We start from the raw sequence: 22,931 nt of genomic DNA on the forward strand, positions 1-22,931 counted from the left end.
AACCACTCCCTACTTCCGACCCAGGAACGTACTCAATAAACCCCTTGGCCAAGAAGGCCGTGACTTCCCGCTGGAGAAGCACCAAGTGATCCCCTGACATGAGGTGGCATGGCTGGAGGGAAGGAGTGAAAGGGAAGAGAATAACCCCCCCGCGGATGATCTGCAAAACCCACTTGTCCGATGTAATATTGCGTCAATGGGGGAGGTGGTGGCGGATTCTGCCACCCACCGGCCTGGGGTGCTCCACAAAGTTCAGATTACGAAGGTTTGAAGGTAGAAGCAGCAGGGCGGAAGTGGACTGACCCAGGCGCTGATTCCCAGACCCTCCCCTGCGGAAGCTGCGTCCGCGCAGAGGCTGGTTCTGCGCAGGCTTGCTGAAGAAACGTGTCTGAGCGCCCCTGCCTAGTCCACAAAAGGAACGAAAACCAGGAGTGGCCGGGCTCTTTGTAGCCAGACCCAAGGACTTGGCCGTGGCCCGCGAGTCCTAAAGTGCTCCAGTGCCTTATCGCCAAACAGGCGAGTGTCATCAAAGGGCATGTCCATGAACGAACTCTGGACATCGGGCGGGAACCCAGTAGAACGCAACCAGGTATGGTGACGCAGCACCACAGTCATAGAAATAGCCCTGCCCAATGAGTCAGCGGTGTCCAATCCACACCGAATGGCGAACTTAGCTGCATCCTTACCCTCAGCAACCGCTTGGGAAAGAACAACCTGAACATCCTCAGGACACTAAGGCAAGAACTGAGCCACGGTATCTCACACCGCATGGTAATAGCTGCCTAATAGGCAGACTGTGTTCACTGACCGTAGCCCCAAGCTGGCCGAAGAGAACAACCGCTTACCGAACTGTTCCAGCTTCTTAGAGTCCTTATCCGACGGAGCCGTGGGAAAAGCACTCTGCGACGTCGAGGCTTGGATAACTAGACTCTCAGGCGTCGGGCGGGTGGTGAGGAAGGCAGGGTCGCCGGGCGGGGACGCCTGGCAACATTCTTATCTACAGGGGCCCCTGTGTCCGACCGCGACCAAGTACCCAACAAGACGTCAGTAAGGGCGTCATTGAAGGGTAGCAGCGGCTCCGACGAGGTAGACTCCTTCTGGAGCACCTCTGTGAGGAGGTTAGTTTTGAGGGCCATCGTAGGAAGGTCCAGGTTGAGGACCTCAGCAGCCCGACGGAGCACCATCGTGTAGGAAGCACCCTCCTCCATTGTGGGCGGAGGAGAGGCAACCCGGGTCATTAGAGACATTGAGGTTGCCTGCGTCCTCCAGATCGTCCACCCAATCCTGCTCAGAGTCACGCCGACGGGCAAGAGGATCCTCGGACACCTCCCAATCATCCTCTACCTCCGTTGTCGGAGGAGCCGGCCGCGGTGGCGGGGCCGGAGCCGGAGGAGGGACGAATGGTGTCGGAAACGGCGCCGGCAGGGCGCCGTCTCCCAATGCGGACCCCAGGCAGGAATTAAATGGCCCTGGAACCGGGGCAAGGGTGGAACGAATGGCATCCATTGCGACGGCGGAGCAGAGGGCGGGGCTGGGGTGCCGGAGCGCCGAACAGTGTGACGCTGGGGCCGGAGCCAATGGCAAAGGATCCTGTGGCGCCAAGGCTGGATCCGCCGGCGAGCCAACAGGATCTGGACACATGACCGCGGGGCCCGAAAGCGCACCGGCAGGAGTCCGAGGCCTAAAAAGGTGGTCCATGGTGACAAACTCTTGCACCTGTTCGGGAGTAGCCGCCGGACCCAGGAAAGGTGGGTAGACCGCATGACTCCCAGGCTCTGAAGGAGCCACAGGGGCAGAACCCATGTCCCCATCGTCCGCATCTGAGGACAGGCGATGGGACGTCGGAAAGCAAACACGCTTCTTCAACTTCTTTTTATGTCGTCACTTACCGGAATCCGAGGGCTTAGACTTGGAGCCCGAGGAGCAATGACTGCGGCCCCGCGAGCGTTCCCGGGAATGGTCCCTAGACTCGGAGCGGCATTGGGACGAGGGCCACTCCCTCAAGGCCTTCGGGCCATAGCCCGTCAGTCCCGGGAGTTGTGATCGGTCTCCAGGCAGTAGAGGCAAACATCATGGTGGTGCGCCACAGACATATTGCGATGGCAGGCCCCACAGGATTTAAAGTCAGGCATCCCTACGTGCACCAGGATAAACAAGCATTTGCAATGCAATAGGTCTCACATTCACGCAAGTTTGAGCTATTGACATTGCAAATAACAATGCCTTTGGTTTTTTTTGTTTTAAAAACATAAATAAAAGGCATTGTTATTTACAATGCCAATAGCTGAAACTCTCGTAACTGCGAGACCTATTGCATTGCAAATGCTTGTTCTATGTGCATAGTCGGAGAAAAACTGTTGCCTTTATTGGCAGAGCTCACCTTTTGTAACATCGCTGGTACAGTCTATCACAACAACATTGGTATGGTCCCCCATCTTATGTCTTCATTGGGACTGCCCCTCCCTCATTGTCATCATAGGTACACTGCACCTGCATATGACATAATGATAAGATCTCTGCTTATGACGTCATTGGTGCAGTTCTCCTAATTTATTTATAGGACAGAAAGATCTCACAAACGTACAGCAGCAAAGCCATCCGAAATGTTTATTTAGTTAAAAAATGGCAATTGATGCCTCGGACAAAGAACAGTTTTTTTGTCTCTGATGACTTACTTCGGACCTCGGCTCAGTTTAATCCATGGTGGCCGGTGGTAATCAGGTTATTACCAGACAGCAGGACCATGTGGCCTCTTATCCCCGTCATGTGCTATCCGCGACAACCTCTGTGGCCTCTGTCTCCGAAAAGACCCATCGCCTAATAAGGCAAGCATGGTGCCACAACACCACAAAAATGACTTGGGCACAGTGCCTCCCACTCCAGAGTTATGCATCCGCAAGCCCCTGGGCACAGATGGGCACATCCACAGAAAGGAATCACCACACTATGCCTTTCTCTCCAAGGATCTGTATTTCAGAGCCCCAGAGCGCTGCACTGCACTGCTACAGAAAGTGCCCTCTCGTCCCCATAACAGGTACAAGGTAAACCCTGACTGTACCAGAACATTCCCTCACCCCTGACAGACTGCCAACACCTGCACTCCTACAGGCAGAACTGTGATGTACACTCTGATCCAGTGCTTTCAATGGGCCGCTACTCACAGGTACTGAGTACCGACACTTCTTATTTTTTATCTCTCTGAGTACCAGTACTTTTGAAGGGTAGGCGCAATGGCCTCTAGTGGTGGTAGCCTGTCTCTTTGACAGCCAACGCACTTTTATGGCCCTGAGCTGAGCCCCCGCTGAACTATTCCGCGTGGGCTCATTTGCATGATATCCGGGTGTTCGCCCTCATGCTGTGTTGCAAGGAGCGGAGGCAGCCCAGTGATGGCACAATGAGGCAAGCCATGGGAGGTAAGGTGGTTAAAAGGGCTTTTGTCTGCTTATGTTTGTCTGTTTGCCTGCTTGTGTGTGTGTGTATGTTTTTGTGTGAGAGAAAAACGAGAGAAATTTTACAAAATAAGGAAATGTTAAAATGATCAGTGTTTGACTTACATTTTGTATAACGAATTAACCTGGGCAGGTCAGAAGCACAGTGAGGGGGGGCGATGGCAGAAGCACAGTGCGGGGGGCGATGGAGAGGGAGCAAAGGTGGAGCAGGCACAGGAGAGAGAGGCAAGCACAAAATCACCATTGAGGGCGGGGGCGAAAGCAGGAAGTCAGGCATCCTTGCCCGTGACATGGGTGGGGCCTGTGACGCAGCCGGAAGAGGCCGGTGTTGCTCGTTGATGCGGGGCTCCAGTGAAGAAAGGAGAGCTCCTTGGTATCAGGGGAAATCCAGAGAAGTCCCGGGTCCCAGGAGGGGGCCCGGATGAAGTGGAGAGCGAGGTGTTTTGGCGTTGCATTGCCCAGCAGCCTGGTGAGTGGGGCGTGCCAGTGCACTGACACGTCTTGGCCATGGAAAGTGAAAGTGACGCACAAGTTACTACTTGTGTAACGATATATCTGTAAGAGACATTAGTTAGTGATAGATTCCTTACCTTAGAATATCCCAAGCCGTCAGACTGGATCCGGAAACTTTTGCGTAGCAATACCCCTGCGCGCTGGTAGGCGTCGTCTGCGGCTCCGCGTCCGTCGTCGGCGTCGTGAGCGCCGGGATGACGTCGTCGGAGTACTTAGACGGCGCCCATGCGCGCTGACGTCAGTTCTGATAACACAGGTTTTCCGCGCCAGATACGCAGAGCCATGATAGAACTAACACTGGTGCCATGAAACTAGGGCCCTGAAAGGGGATGACCTTAACCCTAGATATCGGTCCGCAGAACGGGGAGGATGGGTGGGTCGGTAAGGAATCTATCACTAACTAATGTCTCTTACAGATATATCGTTACACAAGTAGTAACTTGTGCATCTGAAAGAGACACGTTAGTGATAGATTCCTTACCTTAGAATAGATACCCCAGCAATACCAACCCCGGTGGTGGGTCTGCGAACCAATATCACACCAGAAAGTCCTGGAGGACGGAACGGCCAAAGAAGCCATCCCTCCGGACTTGACTGTCCAGGCAGTAGTGTCTTGCGAACGTGTGCAGCGAGGCCCACGTGGCTGCCTGACAGATGTCCTGCAGAGGGACACCGCGGCCCAGGGCAGTTGTCGTTGCCGTGGCCCGAGTGGAGTGAGCCCGCAATCCAGCCGGGGGCTCCTTCCTCGCCATGGAGTAACATGCTTGAATACACAAGATGATCCACCTAGAGATGGTCCTCTTGTGCACAGCCTTTCCCTTCTTCGCGCCCACGTAACCAACGAAGAGTTGGTCATCCACCCGGAATTGGCGTGTGCGATCTAGGTAGTAGGAGAGCGCACGTTTTGGATCCAGACGGTGGAGCCTCTCCTCCTCTTTCGAGGGGTGCGGAGGCGGAAAGAAGGTGGGCAAAGTGATGGACTGCCTGATGTGGAAGGCCGTGACAACCTTGGGCAGAAAGGAAGGTCGTGTACGTAACACCACCTTATCAGGATGAACAGACAGGAAAGGTGGAGAAGAAGAAAGAGCCTGGAGCTCACTCACCCTCCTGGCAGAGGTGATGGCAACCAGGAAGGCCGTCTTTAGAGTAAGGAGACGAAGAGGGCAGTTGTGAAGCGGCTCAAAGGGAGCACACATCAGATAGGTGAGAACCAGATTCAAGTCCCACTGGGGCATCACGAAGGGAACAGGAGGGAACATGTGCGTGATGCCCTTCAGAAATCTACTCACAATAGGGGACTTGAATAAAGAAGGCTGATCTGGTAGCCTCAAGAAGGCTGATAGAGCAGAAAGGTAACCTTTAAGAGTGCCCAGAGCAGAGCCCTGCTGGGCAAGGGAAAGAAGAAAAAGCAGCACTTCCGAAAGGGGTGCAGAGAGAGGATCCACAGCCTTTGCTGTGCACCATGCCACAAATCTGTTCCACCGGCAGGCGTATACCGACTTTGTGGAGGGACGCCTGGCTGCCAGAATGATATCACAGACTTCGGGAGGCAAGTCAAATGGCCTCAACTGCCGCCGCTCAATCTCCAAGCTTGTAGGTGGAGACTGGACAGGTTCGGGTGCAGGACCGTCCCCTGCTGCTGCGACAGACGGTCCTCCCGAAGAGGCAGACGAATCGGGGGATCGACTGACATGCTGAGTAGCTCGGGATACCAGTATCTTCGTGCCCAGTCCGGAGCCACAAGGACGACCTGGGCCCGGTCGCGCCTGATCTTCTTCAGCACTCTGGGCAGAAGTGGTATAGGCGGAAAGGCGTACAACAGACCGCAGCTCCACTCGCGACGAAAAGCGTCTCCGAGCGAGTGCCGCCTTGGAAATTCCAACGCGCAGAACTGCTGACATTGCGCGTTCTCTTCTGTGGCGAATAGATCTAACCAAGGCTCTCCCCACTGTCGAAAGAGACCTTGCGCCACGTCCGAGTTCAGACGCCATTCGTGATCCATCATGCACCGGCGGCTGAGTTCGTCCGCCCTGGCATTCAGAGAGCCTGCCAGGTGTTGAACCACCAGGGTCATGCCCTGATGTTCCAGCCACTGCCAGAGGCGCAGAGCCTCCTGGCAGAGGGTCCACGACCCCACGCCGCCCTGTTTGTTGCAGTACCACATGGCGGTGGTGTTGTCGGTGAACACTTGCACTACGTTCCCCTTGACAGAGGGGAGGAATGCCTTCAGTGCTAGACGAATCGCCCGCAGCTCCAGAAGGTTGATGTGGAGCCGGGACTCCGCCGGAGACCAGAGGCCTCTGATCTCCGCCTCTCCCATGTGGCCTCCCCAGCCCTGGAGGGACGCGTCCGTCACAACTACGTGCTCCGGCTGGGGTAGGGAGAGGGGTCTGCCACTGACCCAGTCGCGGTCCGTGAGCCACCACTGCAGTTGCTTCGCAGTGCCCTCTGAGATCAGGACATGATCGGACAGGTTGCCCTGATGCTGGGCCCACTGAAACTTCAGGTCCCACTGCAGAGCCCGCATCCGCCACCTGGCGTGACGCACCAGAAGGATGCAGGAGGCCATCAGCCCCAGAAGCCGCAGCGTCAACCTGACCGAGACCCGGGATAACGGCCTGAAGACAGGAATCAGAGCCTGAATATCCTGAACCCGCTGTTCGGGAGGGTAAACCCAAAACTGCGCCGAGTCGAGAACCGCTCCGATGAAGAGGAGCTTTTGAGAGGGACACAGGTGTGACTTCGGCACATTGATGGAGAACCCCAGCAAGTGCAGGAGGTCGGCCGTAGTCTGGAGGTGGCTGACGACTGACTGGGGCGAGCCCGCCTTCAACAACCAGTCGTCGAGGTAGGGGAAGACTGATATCCCCTGCCTGCGCAGATGGGCTGCGACCACCGCCATCACCTTCGTGAACACCCGTGGGGCGCTGGCAAGGCCGAAGGGGAGCACGGTAAACTGAAAATGCTCTTGGCCTACCATGAACCGTAGGTAACGCCGGTGGGCCGGCAGGGCGGGGATGTGGAAATAGGCGTCCTGCAAGTCCAACGCTACCATCCAGTCTCCCGGGTCCAGGGCAGCCAGGACCTGAGCCAAAGTGAGCATCTTGAACTTCTCCGTCCGGAGGAAGCCGTTGACGTTCCGCAGATCCAAGATAGGGCGTAGGCCCCCTTTGCCCTTCTTGGGTACCAGAAAGTAGTGGGAGTAACAACCACGTCCTACTTCTGGCCCAGGAACGCGCTCGATGGCCCTCTTGGCCAAGAGGGCCGAAACCTCCTCTTGCAGAAGTTGCAAGTGATCCCCCGACACACTGTGGTATTGAGGTGGCATGGATGGAGGGGAAGACTCGAAGGGGAGGGAGAAACCCCTTCGGACAATTTGCAGCACCCACCTGTCCGAAGTGACTGTATGCCAGTGGGAGAGGTGATGGCGAACCCTGCCTCCCACAGGCGTCACATGGGCCTGAAAACTCGGACTAGGAAGGTTTTGAGGCGGGGGCTGCTGAGGGAGGTGTGGACTGGCCTCGCCGCTGGCCCCGACCACCGCCACGGCAGTTCCCACGGCCGCCACCGCGTTGCTGAACATTCTGCGGCGCGTGGCTGACGGTCCGTGGTGGGGCGCCCCTTCCGTGGCCACGAAAGGAGCGAAAGGCACCCAATTGCTGGCGTGGGGCCGTAAGGCCCAAGGACTTAGCCGTGGCCCTGGAGTCCTTGAAACGTTCCAGCGCATGGTCTGCCTTGTCGCCGAAGAGGCGACGGCCATCAAACGGCATGTCCAGGAGGGTGGCCTGGACATCGGCCGAGAAGTTGGCGGACCTCAACCAGGCGTGGCGTCGAACCGCCATCGTCGTTGCCATTGCCCTGCCCAGTGAGTCCGTGGTATCCAGCCCACACCGGATAGAGAAGCGTGCCGCATCTCGGCCGTCCGCAAGGGTTTGGCTGAGTTTAGCCCTGACCTCCTCAGGGCATTGTGGCAGCACCTCCGCAACCGTGTCCCACAGAGTGTGGGTGTAGCGGCCCAAGAGACAGTTGGTGTTCACAGACCGTAGCCCTAGGCTCACAGACGAGAAGACCTTCTTCCCGAACTGCTCATATCTCTTGGATTCCCTGTCGGGCGGGGCCGACGGGAATGCGGTTTGGGAGTTAGAGGCCTGGATGACCAGGCTCTCGGGGGTGGGATGGGTGGACAAAAAGCATGGGTCGCCCGGTGCCGGGCGGTAGCGTCTGGCCACGTTCCTGTCCACAGGGGGGCCTGTGGCGGGCTTGGACCAAGTGCCCAGCAGAACGTCACACAAGGCCTCATTGAACGGCAGGAGGGGCTCCGCGGAGCCGGACTGCTGTTTGAGGACCTCAGTGAGGAGATTAGTCCTCACGGCCGCGACGGGGAGCTGAAGGTTTAAGGCCTTAGCTGCCTTCGTCAACACTACGCTGTAAGCAGAACCCGCCTCCGAAGCCACAGTCGGGGGCGACGTAAATCCAGTGTCTGGCGAGGTGTCAATACCACTGGCCTCCCCAAGCTCATATGTCCAGTCCTGATGCGACTGGCAATCACGTGCCAGAGGGTCCTCGGACCCCTCCCATTGCTCCTCGTCACCTGGCACCTGGAGACCAGGATTAACAGCCAGGGCCTCCTCGTGGAGATAGAAGTCTCCAAAGGCCGACGGAATCGGCACCCAGCGGCGCCCCTCCGACTCCTGAGTAGGACCGTAGGAAACATTGGGGTCGGCAACCACATCGGCTGCCGGGGACGACACCTGGAGGGACGGCGCCGGCGAGGTCGTAAGGTCGACCGAAGTCGCCAGCGGCGCCGGGCCCGAAGCACCCGACGTCGTCGGGGCCGAAGCGCCCGACCCGGAAGGACCTCCAGACGGAGCCGATCGGCCCGAAGGCGCCACGGGAACCGACTGAGGAGGGAGGGCCCTCATGGCCATGAGGTACCTCTCGACCTCCTCCTGCGACGCGCCGTGCCCAGGGACCCGAAGGTGTGGGGCAGGCGGCGACGCTTGAGACTCCCGCGGAGCCGCGTGGGCGGTGTCGCCCGAGTCCCCGGCCGCATCGAGCGAGCGTCGGGGCGGGTCGGAGGACCGATGGTGTCGTTCCGACCTCTCATGCCTCTTACCTGAGGACTTGGAACCAGACGATCGGTGTCCACTTCCGGAACGTCGATGACTCCGACCTCGCGACCTGTCCCTCGACCTCCCGTGGGACCGGGACCTGGAGCGGCGCGGGGCCGAGTGCCTCAGCTCGAGACGCTTGCGGGACCGCTCCCGCCTAGCATTCGACGTCAGGGCCCGGCAGTCGACGCAGGTTCGATCGTCGTGGTCGAGGCCTAAGCACTTCAGGCACCGGCGATGGGGGTCCGTGACCGACATGAGTCGGCCGCACTTCGAACAAGGCTTGAACCCGGGCATCCCTGGCACCGATAGTCGAGACAGTCGACTAAAAGAGATCACAAACTTTTCAGTCAAAAAGTGACTGGGGGTAGAGCTTCTTCCGGATCTGCGCTAGCTGGCGCGGAAAAAAGAAGAACTGACGTCAGCGCGCATGGGCGCCGTCTAAGTACTCCGACGACGTCATCCCGGCGCTCACGACGCCGACGACGGACGCGGAGCCGCAGACGACGCCTACCAGCGCGCAGGGGTATTGCTACGCAAAAGTTTCCGGATCCAGTCTGACGCCTGGGGATATTCTAAGGTAAGGAATCTATCACTAACGTGTCTCTTTCAGATTTGACTGTCAAGGGGGACAGGAGATGCCCACGGCGCGCGCGCACACATTCCCAGTCCGGCCTGGAGCCTGCGCGTGCCCCAGTCCGGCCTAAAGCGTGCGCGTGCCCATCTCCTGTCCCCCTTTTGGCTCCTTGTAAGCAGAGCCGGCAGAAATAGGTCTCGCTGCGACAGGGCTTTCGCCCTGTATCACAGGTGCGAGACATAAAAAGGGGAGACAAAAGTCTCAAAAGAGTAGTCAAAAAGTGACTAAGGTACGTGCTCTATCCGGATCTGCTCTTGCTGGCGCGGAAAAAGAAAGAACTGACGTCAGCGCGCATGGGTGGCGCCTAAGTAGTCTCCGTGACGTCACCTCAGCGCTTACACCAGCGAACGGAGCGGAGCCGCAGAAGGCCACCTGACGGGCAGGGGTACTGCTAGCAAAACTTTCCGGATCCAGTCTGATGCCTGGGGATATTCGAAGCTAAGGAATCTATCACTAACGTGTCTATTTCATATTAGTCTGTTTAGTTGGTAAGCAGCCAGATGGGGCAGTTGTGCAAGGGTTCGAACGGAGCGCACAATAGGCTGGTGAGAACCAAATGAAGGTCCCACTGAGATGTGATGAAAGGGGTAGGTCGAAACATGTGTACAAGCCCCTTGAGAAATCTATTTACAATAGGGGATTTAAATAAAGAGGGTTGGTCTGACAGTCTCATATAGGCACACAGGGCCGAAAGGTACACTTCGTGAGTGTCCAGAGCAGAGCCCTGCTGGGCAAGGGTCAGAATAAAGAGTAAGACCTGATAGAGGGAATCAAAAAGAGGATCAATAGACCTTTCTAATAAATATTTTACAAATTTGTTCCACCAGCAGGCATACACATTCTTGGTGGAGGGCCGCTTGATCGCCAAAATGACATTGCAAATTTGCCAGAGGAAGTTTGAATGCTATCAACTGCCGCCTATCAATCTCCACGAAAGAAGGCATTGGGTAGACCGGTTCGGGTGGAAGACCCTCCCCTGTTGATGCCACAAAAGATCCTCTCAAATGGGCAGCTCGATAAAAGGATCGGAGCCACAAGAAAGACTTGGGCCCGGTCGCTCTTAATCTTGAGCACTCTGGACAGGAATGATATTGGCGGAAAGGCATACTAGAGTCCTGAGCTCCACTCGAGATGTAAAGCGTTGCTGATTGAGTGCCGCCTTGGAAACACTAGGGCACAAAAAGGTAGACATTGTGCATTCTCGCAGAGGCACACAGATCTAACCAAGACTCTCCCCACTTCTGAAAGAGACCTTGCGCCACCTCGAAATTGAGATTCTGCTAGACATCGACGGCTGAATTTGTCCTCTTTGGCGATCAGGGAACCTGCCAGGTATTGAAACACCAGGGATAAGCCCTACTGTTGCACCCATGTCCAGAGATGCAGGGTCTCTTGACAAGGGGTCCATGACCCTACCCTATTTGTAGCAATACCACATGGTAGTGAAGTTATCCATGAACACTGGAACGTTCTTTACCTTGGTGGAAGGAAGAAAAGCTTTCACTACCAAACAAATCGGGGGAGTGGACTTCTGGCCGCCTGATGCACTGGGTCGAACTGAGCAGCGCCCATATGTGGGCACAGGTGGCTGATCTTGCGCTGTCTTGTGGTTGGTATGTAGTTTAAGTGGCTGAAAGCCTCTTCCGTGGCCAAAAAAGGGAGGAAAAGGAAACAGGTGGTCACTGAGAGGCCCAAGGACTTGGCCGTAGCCTGCGTTCCAGGGCCATGTCTACCTAGTCTCCTAAGAGACGTGCGCCATCAAAGGGCATGTCCATAGGGGAAGCCTTGACATCCCCAGAAAAGCCAGATGTCCTCAGCCAGCCATGGCGTCGAAAAGCCACCGCTGACGACGCTGCTCTGCCCAGCAAGTCAGTGGTGTCAAGCCCATAATGAACGTTGAACTTGTGTGCACCTCGCCCGTCAAATACCACTTGGGATAGAAAGGCCTGGGTCTCCTCCAGAACCTGTGAGGGTGAAAATGTCCAAGAGGCATGCAGTGTTCACTGACGGGTTAAAGAAAAAATCTTCTTGTCTCAACTATTCAGCCTCTTAGATTCTCTGTCTGGGGAAGCAGAAGGGAACGTGCCTTGTGAGGTAGAAGCTTTTACCACCAAGCTCTCGGGGGTAGGGCGAATGGTGGGGAATGTCAGGTTATCCAGTGCAGGGCAAAAGCGGCGGGCAATGATCCTATTCACAGGAGCCCCTGTGCTGGGCTTGGACCAGCTGCTTGGACCAGCTGCCCAGACGTAAATCAGTTAAGGCCCTGTTGAAAGGCAGGAGGGATTCCGAGGAGGTCACACCCGGAAGGAGGACGTCTGTCAAGATGCTAGTCTTGGCATCCACCATAGGGAGCTGAAGGTTCAGGACCCCAGCTTCCCTTCTCATCACCATTGTGTATGAAGCTCCCTCCTCCGTAGGCACGGTAGGGAGAGAGAGCAGGCCAGAATCCGGGAAGGTATCTGGTCTACTGGCCTCACTCAATTTTTCATACCAGTCCATTCGTGCTTAGACTGGTCTTGTAAAGGGTCCAGCAACACGTGCCAATCCTCCTCCATTCCTAGCCCCTCCGAATAAGGCTGAGAACCGACCTAGGTTCTGATGCAGCTGTCTATGCCGGAATATGCGTCAAAAGGAGCCAATCTGGCTTTGGGTCGTCAGGGATAATGATGGGACTGGCATCCCGGTGCGGGGACCGGCCCCGGGGAAGGTCGCAGGGGTATGACCGGCACTGGAGCTGCCAGCACGAGGACCAATGGAGCCCCTAATAAGCCTCCGAGGCTCAAAGGAGCGCCAAGAGGTTTAGGTCACCCAAATATGAGGCACATGGCGTCACAGCATTCCTTAAGTTGGGAGGGGGTCGCTCAGGCTTCTGGAAATGCAGGAAAGCGTGGAGCCGAGAGGAAACATGCTTCAACTTCTTGTGCTTCTTATGCCTCTTACCTAACCGACTCGATGACTGAGTGGGGGGTCTTAAGACTCCCGGAGCAGAGCTCTGACCTTCCTCTCGACCGGGAACGAGATATCTTGGGAAAGCAACATGGAGAAGAAAGCCAGCTCGCAAGCAGCTTTAGGGACCGATCCCTCAAAGCTTTTGGTACCATGGCCTGGCAGTAGGAGCACGACATCCAGTCATGGTTGTGTTCCAATCACCAGAGACAAATTAAGTGTGGAGCCATAACGGCGCAATGGCAGGTGCCGCATGGTTTGAATCCAGAGGTCTTTTTTGATATCAAGGGAAAACCTGCAAACCAAAAATCGTTGAAAAAACATCAAAAAAAAGCCTGTCAAAAAGTGACAGAGGGTAGCTCTCTTCACTGATCTGGGCTAGCTGGCGTTGAGATGAAAGAACTGAAGTCAGCGCACCGAGGTGGCACCTATATAGGTGACGCGGACATCACTTTCAGACAACATCATGTGGGACTGACCAACGCCACTTACTGGTGCGCAAGTGTGTTGCTCGAGCAAAGGTTCCCGAATCCAGCCTGACGCTTTATATTTTCTGAGGTAAGGAATCTGCGACTATATGTCTCTATTAGATGCCCCAGTATGGACAAACGCAAAAGAATACACACAAAGTAACCAAGCTAGCAAGAAAACTAAGCATAAGACTCAGTCAAACAGCTTTTGTACTTACAACTACTCTCTTTTGAAACTGGCACAGAATCCCACTCTGGCAGGGGGGAATCTTTCTCTCCTTCAGAACTACTCGTGTTGCCCTGCTCCTGGCCAGACCCACCAGGGAAGAATTTCATAAGTGCTGATGGCCTGGTGTCCATTACTCTATTGTTCAAACCTGAAAACAAACGTGCAAGATCAATTAAAGATTTTATGATTTCACAACATAGACCTGTTGTGGTCCACCATTATGCAAAAAACATACCTCGTGATTTTTGTAGATTTCTTGGTTTGGGTCCATTCATTACTGCTTGCTGAACTGAAACCTTCGAGGAAAAGTTCTTCCGGTGTTTGATTTCTAAAGGGGTGGTGTAAGGTAATTCCAAGGAACTAAAATAAAAATGAGAATTACACATGTACAACATCTATTTTTGTCATACAAATAAGCAGTATTAGCAAAACATTTAGAGTTCCAATGTACTCTACTATAAAATACGACGCAGGAGTCGTCACAGGATTAGTAGCCAATGAAAGAATACATATTTGTTAAATGCACAATAAATCTTGTTTCGTATTATATCTTTTTTACCACAGCTTCATGAGCAAAAGAAGAACGGGTGGCAGTGTTCTCAACAGTTGTTTACTTGATTGTCTGCTTACTAGCCCCACCCCTGTCACAAATCTCCCTTGACTTTTCATTTAATAATCACCCATGTAACGAACGACCACAAAATTGCAGGGCAGGCTGCCAGAAATGTAATGAGACACCCAGTATTTTCCCATTATGGCACTTAGGTTACATTTATCCACTAGGTTTACCAAATCACTCCATCCTACAAAAAACACTTAGCATCCACCTGCCACATCTAAGACAAACATATGTCAATGTACAAATGTAATGCATTATTAGAAAGGCTTCTCTCCCCGGTGATTTTAATCAAGGGCATCCTTGGTCACACATATGCCAATAGATGATTTAGTTGCAAGCTGCACTTTACAAAAGCATTCTTGGATCTGCATGAATGAAACATCAGCAAAATGCTACAAAATACACTCCAATACTGAAAGAAGTTCTGCAAATAAAATGCAGACAATGGTCCAACACCCCTCAGCAAAGCAAGGATGTCAGAAATAAAAGAAATGTTTTTTTTTACTATTTATACAAAATGTCTAGGTTAATAACTGTTAAGCAAGTATGATTGCAAGGTAGGACATTAAAACTACACTGAATGTTTCAGGCTAGCATCAGAAATACTGAAGAATTAAGTTTCTTATAATCGAAGTTAAAAGAGGACACGTGGAAAATCAACAGTTTTCTTAAATGTTCAATACATTGTTTGAAACCACTATTATGTTATACTTATTTGTAGGGTGCACTATCAGCCATGAGAGTATACTGGTGCTCGGCAGGTTTGAGTCTAGACACATCTTGGGCCTAGTGGGACTACTTGAAAACCCAGGTCTTCAGCTTCTTGTGGAATTCAACAAGCGAGGAAGCTCTTGTGTGTAGCAAAAGTTCATTCCACGTTTTAGGAGCAAGGTCGGCGAAGGCTTGACCGTTGGAGCTGGTTTTCTGTAGGCGTAGGACTTGTGCAAGTAGGAATCTGGTCAAGCGGACGTGTCTGGAAGGTTTGTGAAAGCAGATGAGATTGTCGAGGAATGCTGGGCCAGTGCTATGTAGTGCCTTGAAAGTGCGAGAGAGGTGTTTGAAATATGCCATTTGTGAACGGGGAGCTAGTGAAGCTCCTTCAGGTTTATTGTGATGTGCGTGCTGCATCGGAGCAATTCTGGCCTGTGAGAAGCTGGGTTTCTGTTGCAGTATCCCCCCCCTCCCCACACACACACACTTTTTGCCAGACTACTGATGCACTTTTGACTTGATGTGCCCTGGGTCCCTGCCAATCAGGTTCCCAGGGCCTGTGTTCTTTCCCCAAAACTAATTGGCATCTCTGGCCACAGGTCAGCCCCTGGTAAATGGTACCACAGCTACCCAAGGCACTGTTACCAGATAAGACCTCTAAGGGCTGCAGCACTTATTGTGCCACCCTTAGAGGTCCTGCACCTTTACACACAAACACACTGCCTTTGCAGGCTGAGTTTTTTGGTGCAGAACAAAGTGAAGAGTCAACATGGCACACATCCCGGTGTGCCATGCCTACAACCCACTGCCCTGGCATAGATTAGTTACCCCTCTAGCTGGGTGCACTATATCAGTGGTGAGGGTACAGGTGCATGAGCCCTGTACCCCTACAGTGTCTAAGTCCATTCTTAGACAATGTTAAGTGTAGTGCTGCCATTAAGAGTATATGGTGCTGGGAGTTGGTCATTAAACTCCACAGCACCATAAAGGTGGCCCTAAAAACCGAGAAGTTTGGTATCAGAATTCTCAGCACATTAAACCCACACTGATGCAAGTGTGGGATTTAATGAAAAATTCACACAGAGGGCATCTTAAAGATGCCCCCTGAAAATGAGTGGTTGCTTTCAGCTGCCACCAACAGACATGTTTCTGGACCCCTGGGTTGAGAGCGTGCTGCTCTCAGGAGCCTGAAACAATGCACATCCTGGGACAAGGTGCTGAGCCTCCTCCCCCAGGATGCGCAGGGTCCATGAAGGGGAAGCTTCAAAGGCTTACCGCCTTTGTGACATTCACCAGGCCACTTGCTGCTTTCAGCCACTGGTCACACCCCCACTTTGGGTGGAAGAACAGGCAGGAAAAACAAGTGAGGAAGAGAGGTGTGCCCACCTCTGCCAACTCCACCCCTCAGGTGGGGGAGGCGAGGTGAAGCGCAACTCCCAGTCCCCGCCACCTTGCAAATGGGGGGACACAGCCAACCAGGGAAATGCATATGCCACCCTCTCTCTGGAGGGTGGCATGATACAAGGAGTACCCACGCCAGGAAAGGGACCCATTTTTCCCATTCTTTTACCTACATAGAACCCCTCTAAATCTAGTATTTAGGGGCACCCCTGAACCTTGCTTCCTCAGACAAGAACCTACTACAAGAAAAGAAGAAGGACTTAACAGCAGTGCTGAAGCTAACAAGAGGAAAACACCCACTGACTTGGCCCCGGGCCCCAGCCCTACCCGCCTGTCTCCACCTCAAACATGCTCCGGCAAAATCCCAGTGTGTCCTGCAGCCAACAACCTCGAAAACCCTGGAGGACCTACATGCCTTCAACCACAAAGACTGTCTCCCGTGAACACCAGATTGGTTCAACAACAACCTCTGGCCCTGGCCTGAAACCGCAAATCCGCACTACTCTACTCGTGCCGTCCACAGCCCGAGTGGGCGAACCCCACAACGAGGTCTCCCTGGTGATCCTGACAAGAGATCCAATAACCCTTGACCTGCCTCAAGCCTTCAGCTGATCAATGGTCACTTCCACAGAAAGAAGCTGCAGCCCCTGAACTACATCAACGCTCAGCAAAAGCTGAGCGAAAGCAGAGCTAGCCTCCGGAGCCAGGCAAAGAGAAGAAAACAGGCCTTAGGATGGGGAAGAGTCAAGGGCACTAGCGTCACCACGGTCTGAAACCCAATGACAATCGGAAGGAGGCTCATCTATGTGAGCATGCACATCATCAAAATACCTTGTGCCCAACGGGGACTGATCCACCGGCGCCTTTACCGACGCCGGGAAGACAACACCTTGGCGTCGGAGAGAAGAGACAAGGCAGAGGCGATCTGTGTTGTTGATACCAGAGTCAGTGCCGATTGATCCAATTTAGGCGTCACAGATGGGAACTCAAATGGGTTGTGCACTGGAGCCGAAAGAAAGTCTAGCACTGATACGGAGGGCCCCACTAACACAGAAAGGCCCGCCGGCGTGGAGTCAGTCGAGGCCTCATGACCTCCTCGGGCCGAGAAGTGTGCCAGAGGGAGGGTGACAGCCAAAAATTGCATGACGAGAGATATAGTAGTCCCTCATCTGATACACAGTCGCCTGAGCGCCGGAAAAAACTGGATGGCATGAAACAGACACCCGCTTAGAATATGATATCGAAGGAATAGGAGGCAAGTCAGGGACACAACGTGTACGCGGTAAAGTTGGTAAAGGCTGCGGCACTGGAGGCCAATGGCATGACTTGCCAGGCGACAGCGAGGACTAGGAACTTCAGGAACTGGCCCTTGATCGGTCATCGTAGAAAGAAGATGACTGTGATTGACAAGGAGTCCTCGACCTCCGTGCTGCTACCATTGTCATGTTGCGCTCCTGCAGCACTGACAACCAAAGCTGAAGACACAAGCTGAACCGTTTGGAGTCGGGGGGCACCTAAACACCACATGCAAATAGGATGAAGGCTCAATATTGTAGACCCCTAGAACCTCTAAGATATCCAGAAAAAAAACACACAACGTCATCGACAAACATTGTGAGAGGCCAAAAATGACCAGATCCGCGTGGCAGCGCGGAAAGGAAGAAACAGGCGGCAGCGCATCAGGGGAGGGCTTATATGGACTCTAAGACGTCACATCCAGTGGACTACTTCATTATGAAGGCGATCGTCGCCCCTACCAACGCACACATACTGCTGTGGAAAAATTTCCAGATCCAGTCTGGTGCCTGGGGTTAGTTCTAAGGTAAGGAATCTGCGGCTAGAAATCTCAATCAGATATGATAATGAGTAATTCAAGGTTTACACAACTCGACTGAGTTCTGGATATCGTTACCTTGATCAGTGATGGGCCATTGTGTCTAATGCGAAGATGGTGGTATTTAACTACTGTATCTGTCTAATAAAGAACTCACAGTGCCTGCTGTCAGTAGCCACATTCAAACAGTTTGAAAGTCTGATTAGATTGGTTTGGGCCAGGAAGGTAGCAGAGTGACCCTGGCCTTAGTGAAATCCCATGGAGGGAGGGACGGACGATTGGGGCCCCCAGACCTAGAAATGTATTATGCAGAGCATATACAACATGTGGCACGCTGGGTGGCTGAAGAGGACACGTGGGAAAAGATTATTTTTAAAGGCATGTATGGTAAAGCCTCGCTCCAGGCTTTGCTAATGAAGAGTAGCTGCATCCCCAGGGACTTTCCTTACATATTCAGACAGATGAGGAAAGTGTGATAACAAATTGTGCTATGCCTAATTCAGAGACCTCCATTTGACAGTAACTTAATAGATGGGCCCGGCAGCTCTTTAAACAAATATCTGAGGTGACAGTGGTGACTCACTGGCATGAGGGAGGGGCTGCAATATCTTGGGAGATTTGTACCCGTGAGATATGTTTATTACATTCCAAAAAGCACAGAAGACGTTAGTTTCTTCAATATGCCGAACTAACAATGAATGCATTATGGTGCAGTATTTTATTATGTATTATTTATATGGCCATATATGTCTTAATATGCTAAAGTTTACTACTAGGACTGCAAATACCAGCCTTTCAATCATGAGCTCTGAAGGGGACCAAGAAACCAGACTCAAATCAGAGAGGGCCATGTCCTCATCAGGGGTATGAACCACCACATAAATGAATCAAACTCAGTAGTTACTTCCTCACCCACCCAGAAAGTGCTCTGAAAGGGGACTGGAAAGTGCAATACAAATTCCAAAACAATACAATGCAATACCTTTATTTATCATGGTGCAACAAAATTTTCTAGTTGGCCAGGGCACAGCTAAACAAAACGATGGGAATTTGGAAGACCTTACACCTGTTGGATATGTTACTAACCTTCAGTAACGCCTTATCTGGTAGTAACAGGATCTAGCCTCAGATTAATTAATTAGGAATTGGCATACTGGAGTGAAAATTATTTTACAGAAGTACCTCTGCACATTGGTAGAGGGTGTTGAGCGACTCCGTAGCAACGGCGGTCTCCAGATGTGACATCGATATAAGCCCTCCCTTGATGCCAGTTTCTTCCATAATTATTTTCTGCTCCAAAAACGAGGAGCCACATATAGAAACTGCCTTTGGAAACAGTGTGCCCAAAAAGAGTCATCTTTGTGTCAAAATGATGATGAAATCCTAAGCATAGGCATAGAATACCCAGAAAGGGAGCTTATAGATAAAAGGAGAAACCCGTTGGCAGAGTGGGGAGGGTGGCAGGGTCAGTAAGGAATCTGCGGCTAGATCCCGTCTCTCAAAGTTTTGGGTTGTGCACCGCCTCGTGTTCTGTCGAAATCTTTTTTCGTGCTCAAGGGTAACACTCCCCTCCAGGAGTGTGAACGAATAATTCTAGTGTAGCAGACCTATTACACCATAGGTCTCTCACCCTTGGCACAGATATGGGGGCTGAACTATATTCAGCTGGGAATTTTTTCAAAAACTGTTTGTCAATTAGTTTTGCTCCACATTTTTTTAAAAAAAAGTTCACTTGATTCTTTTCTTTGAAGCGCAGAACTTCATACATAATGCAGCATTCATTCTATGATTTTCCCTGATGAAGGTGCTTGGGGCACCGAAATGCATTTGAACTATACAAAAGTGTTAGAAGATGGTTCAAAATATGTGAATAAAAACATATGAAGAAGAAAAGAATCAAGTGAACTTTGTTTTAAAAAAATGTGGAGCAAAACTAATTGACAAACAGTTTTTGAAAAAATTCCCAGCTGAATATAGTTCAGCCCCCATATCTGTGCCAAGGGTGAGAGACCTATGGTGTAATAGGTCTGCTACACTAGATCCCGTTTCTACCAGATAAGGCATTACCAAAAGTAAGCAGCTTACTCATCTGTTGAGATATCGAGCCACAAATTCCTTTGCTTTGAATTAGATATCCAAGCATTACCATCCCCGGAGGAGGGTTTGCGAACTGATTCCACGAAAGATCCCTGAATAGGACTACCAGGTCTGTAATAAGATAAAGTGACCAGGCTGTTTTAGGAATATAGGTGAGGAAAGGGAGACGCTCCACCAGAAGGACCGTGGTAAAGACCAAATGGAGCTGAAGTCCGCAAGGGTTCAAACGTAACCCACTGAAGGAATAAAGAAGTGTTGGAGAGAACACTCCATAGAAATATAATATTATGTAGCTCCCTAGATGGTATCTGAACCACGGCTTAACAGGGCGGAAAGACCTAGGACAACAGCAATGCCACTGAGTTAGAGCTATTTATTGTATGTGAGCTAAACCTGCCATGAGAAACACAGGGAAAACAATCTCAAACCACATCCATGAAGGAGAAAACACCAATCCATGCTTCACAAAAGCATGGCAAGAAGAACAGCAGCAACTACTGGTATAGACCCATCTTGTTAGGAGAGAACACTCCTAGAGAGAAGGTAACCCTCTTGGACTATGTAATGGAGATGCCACAGAGGAGGTAGGATAAAGACATGCATATTCAAAGACCAAGTTAAGGTCCTACTGGGACACAAAGAGAGGTGCAGTTACATTAACAGACGTACACCCTTTTGAAGTAAGTCCACCCAACACTGAGACTTTCACATCTACATATCTACCCATATACACAGATATACCTATAGAAAGATAAGTATACACACAGGGCGCAGAACGAACTTGAGAATATCCCCAAGGGACAGACTGGATTCGGAAAGTTTTCGTCGGTAGGCGTTGTCTGCGGTTACGCGTCTGTCGTCGGTGTCATGATCGCCGAGATGACGGAGTACTTAGACGCCGTCCTCGCGCGCTGACGTCAGTCTGTACATAGCTTTCCGCGCCAAGAACGCAGAGCCATGCAAGAAACCGACACTGGTGCCATGAAACTAGGGCCCTGAAAGGGATGACCTTAACCCTAGATATCGGTGTGCAGAACGGGGAGGATGGGTGTGGAGGTAAGGAATCTAACACTAACTAATGTTTCTTACAGATATACAGTTACCGAAGGTAAGTAACTTGTGCATCTGAAAGAAACACGTTAGTGTTAGATTCCTTACCTAGAATAGATACCCTAGCAATAACAATCCCAGTGGTGGGTCTGCGAACCAAGATAACACCAGGAAGTCCTGGAGAACGGAACGGCCGAAAAAGCCATCTCTCCGGACTTCGCTGTCCAGGCAGTAGTGCTTAGCAAACGTGTGCAGCGAGGCCCACGTAGCTGCCTGACAGATGTCCTGCAAGGGGAATCCCTGACCCAGGGCAGTAGTAGCCGCTGTGGCCCGAGTGGAATGGGCGCACAGCCCCACAGGAGGCTCTTTTTCGTCAAGGAATAACAGACCTTGATGCACAAAACGACCCACCGGGAGATGGTTCGCTTGTGCACCGCCCGTCCCTTCTCAACAAAGAGCTGGTCGTCCACCCAGAACTGGCGTGTGCGGTCTAGATAAAAAGAGGGCACACGTTTTGGGTCCAGACATTGCAGCCTCTCTTCCTCTTTCGAGGGATGCGGAGGCGGAAAGAAGGTGGGCAAGGTGATCAACTGGCCGATGTGAAAGGCTGTAACCACCTTGGGCAGGAAAGAAGGAAAATGTCCTCAGAACAACGTTGTCCGGATGGACAGAGAGAAAAGGAGGCTTAGAAGACAGAGCCTGGAGCTCACTCACTCTTCTGATGGCAACCAGGAAAGCAGTTTTAAGAGTCAGAAGACGAAGAGGACAATTATGAAGTGGCTCAAAGGGAGCACACATCAGATAAGTTAGCACTAGGTTCAAGTCCCACTGAGGCATCACGAATGGAACAGGAGGGAACATGTGTGTAATGCCTTTCAAGAATCTATTAACAACAGGAGACTTGAAAAGGGAAGGCTGATCAGGAAACCTCAAGAAGGCTGAAATGGCTGAGAGATGGCCTTTGATAGTGCCCAGAGCAGAGCCCTGCTGGGTAAAGAGGAAGAAGGAAGAGGAGAACCTCTGAAAGGGGGGCGGAAAGGGGATCCACAGCCTTTGCTATGCACCATGCCACAAATTGGTTGCACCTGTAGGCGTATACCGTATTTGTGGCGGGTCGCCTGGCTGCCAGAAACACATCACAGACTTCAGGAGGCAAGTCAAATGGCCTCAATCGGTGCCACTCAATCTCCACGCATGTAGGTGGAGAGTGGACAAGTTCGGGTGAAGGACCGTCCCCTGCTGCTGCGACAGAAGGTTCTCCTGAAGAGGCAGACGAATCGGGGAATCGACTGACATGCTGAGTAGCTAGGGATACCAGTATAATTGTGCCCAGTCCTGAGCCACAAGGATGACTTGAACCCGGTCTCATTGGATCTTCTTCAGCACTCTGGGCAGAAGTGGTATAGGCGGAAAGACGTACAACAGACAGCAGTTCCACTCGAGATGAAAAGCGTCTCCAAGCGAGTGCTGCCTTGGAAATTCCAACGCGCAGAACTGTTGACATTGCGCGCCCTCTTCGGTGGCGAATAGATCTAACCAAGGCTCTCCCCACTGCTGAAAGAGACCTTTCGCCACGTCTGAGTTCAGATGCCATTCGTGATCCATCAAGTTCCGGCAGCTGAGTTCATCCGCCCTAGCGTTCAGAGAACCTGCCAGGTGGTGAACCACCAAGGTAATGCCTTGATGCTCCAGCCATGTCCAGAGACGCAGAGCCTCCTGACATAGGGTCCAGGAGCCCACCCCGCCCTGTTTGTTGCAATACCACATGGCAGTGGTGTTGTCTGTGAACACCTGCACTACACTTACCCGGACAGAGGGAAGGAATGCCTTCAGTGCAAGTCGGCTCGCCCGCAGCTCCAGAAGG

The 22,931-nt window shown here is 52.3% G+C and overlaps 1 protein-coding gene across 1 annotated transcript in view; it reads right to left on the reverse strand.

Annotated features, from left to right (window-relative positions):
* LOC147697095 (transmembrane protein 131-like) overlaps window positions 1-22,931 on the reverse strand; it is a 427,844-nt gene that overhangs the window by 239,179 nt on the left and 165,734 nt on the right. The window contains exons 7-8 of the mRNA XM_086934173.1: window positions 13,591-13,715; window positions 13,345-13,503 (exon numbers count right to left, since the gene is read on the reverse strand). Of these exons, the coding sequence (XP_086790299.1) occupies window positions 13,345-13,503; window positions 13,591-13,715 (284 nt within the window). The remainder of the gene's footprint in view (window positions 1-13,344; window positions 13,504-13,590; window positions 13,716-22,931) is intronic.

The sequence above is a fragment of the Lissotriton vulgaris genome, chromosome 8, assembly GCF_964263255.1.
Source record: "Lissotriton vulgaris chromosome 8, aLisVul1.2, whole genome shotgun sequence".
Lineage (NCBI taxonomy): Eukaryota > Metazoa > Chordata > Amphibia > Caudata > Salamandridae > Lissotriton > Lissotriton vulgaris.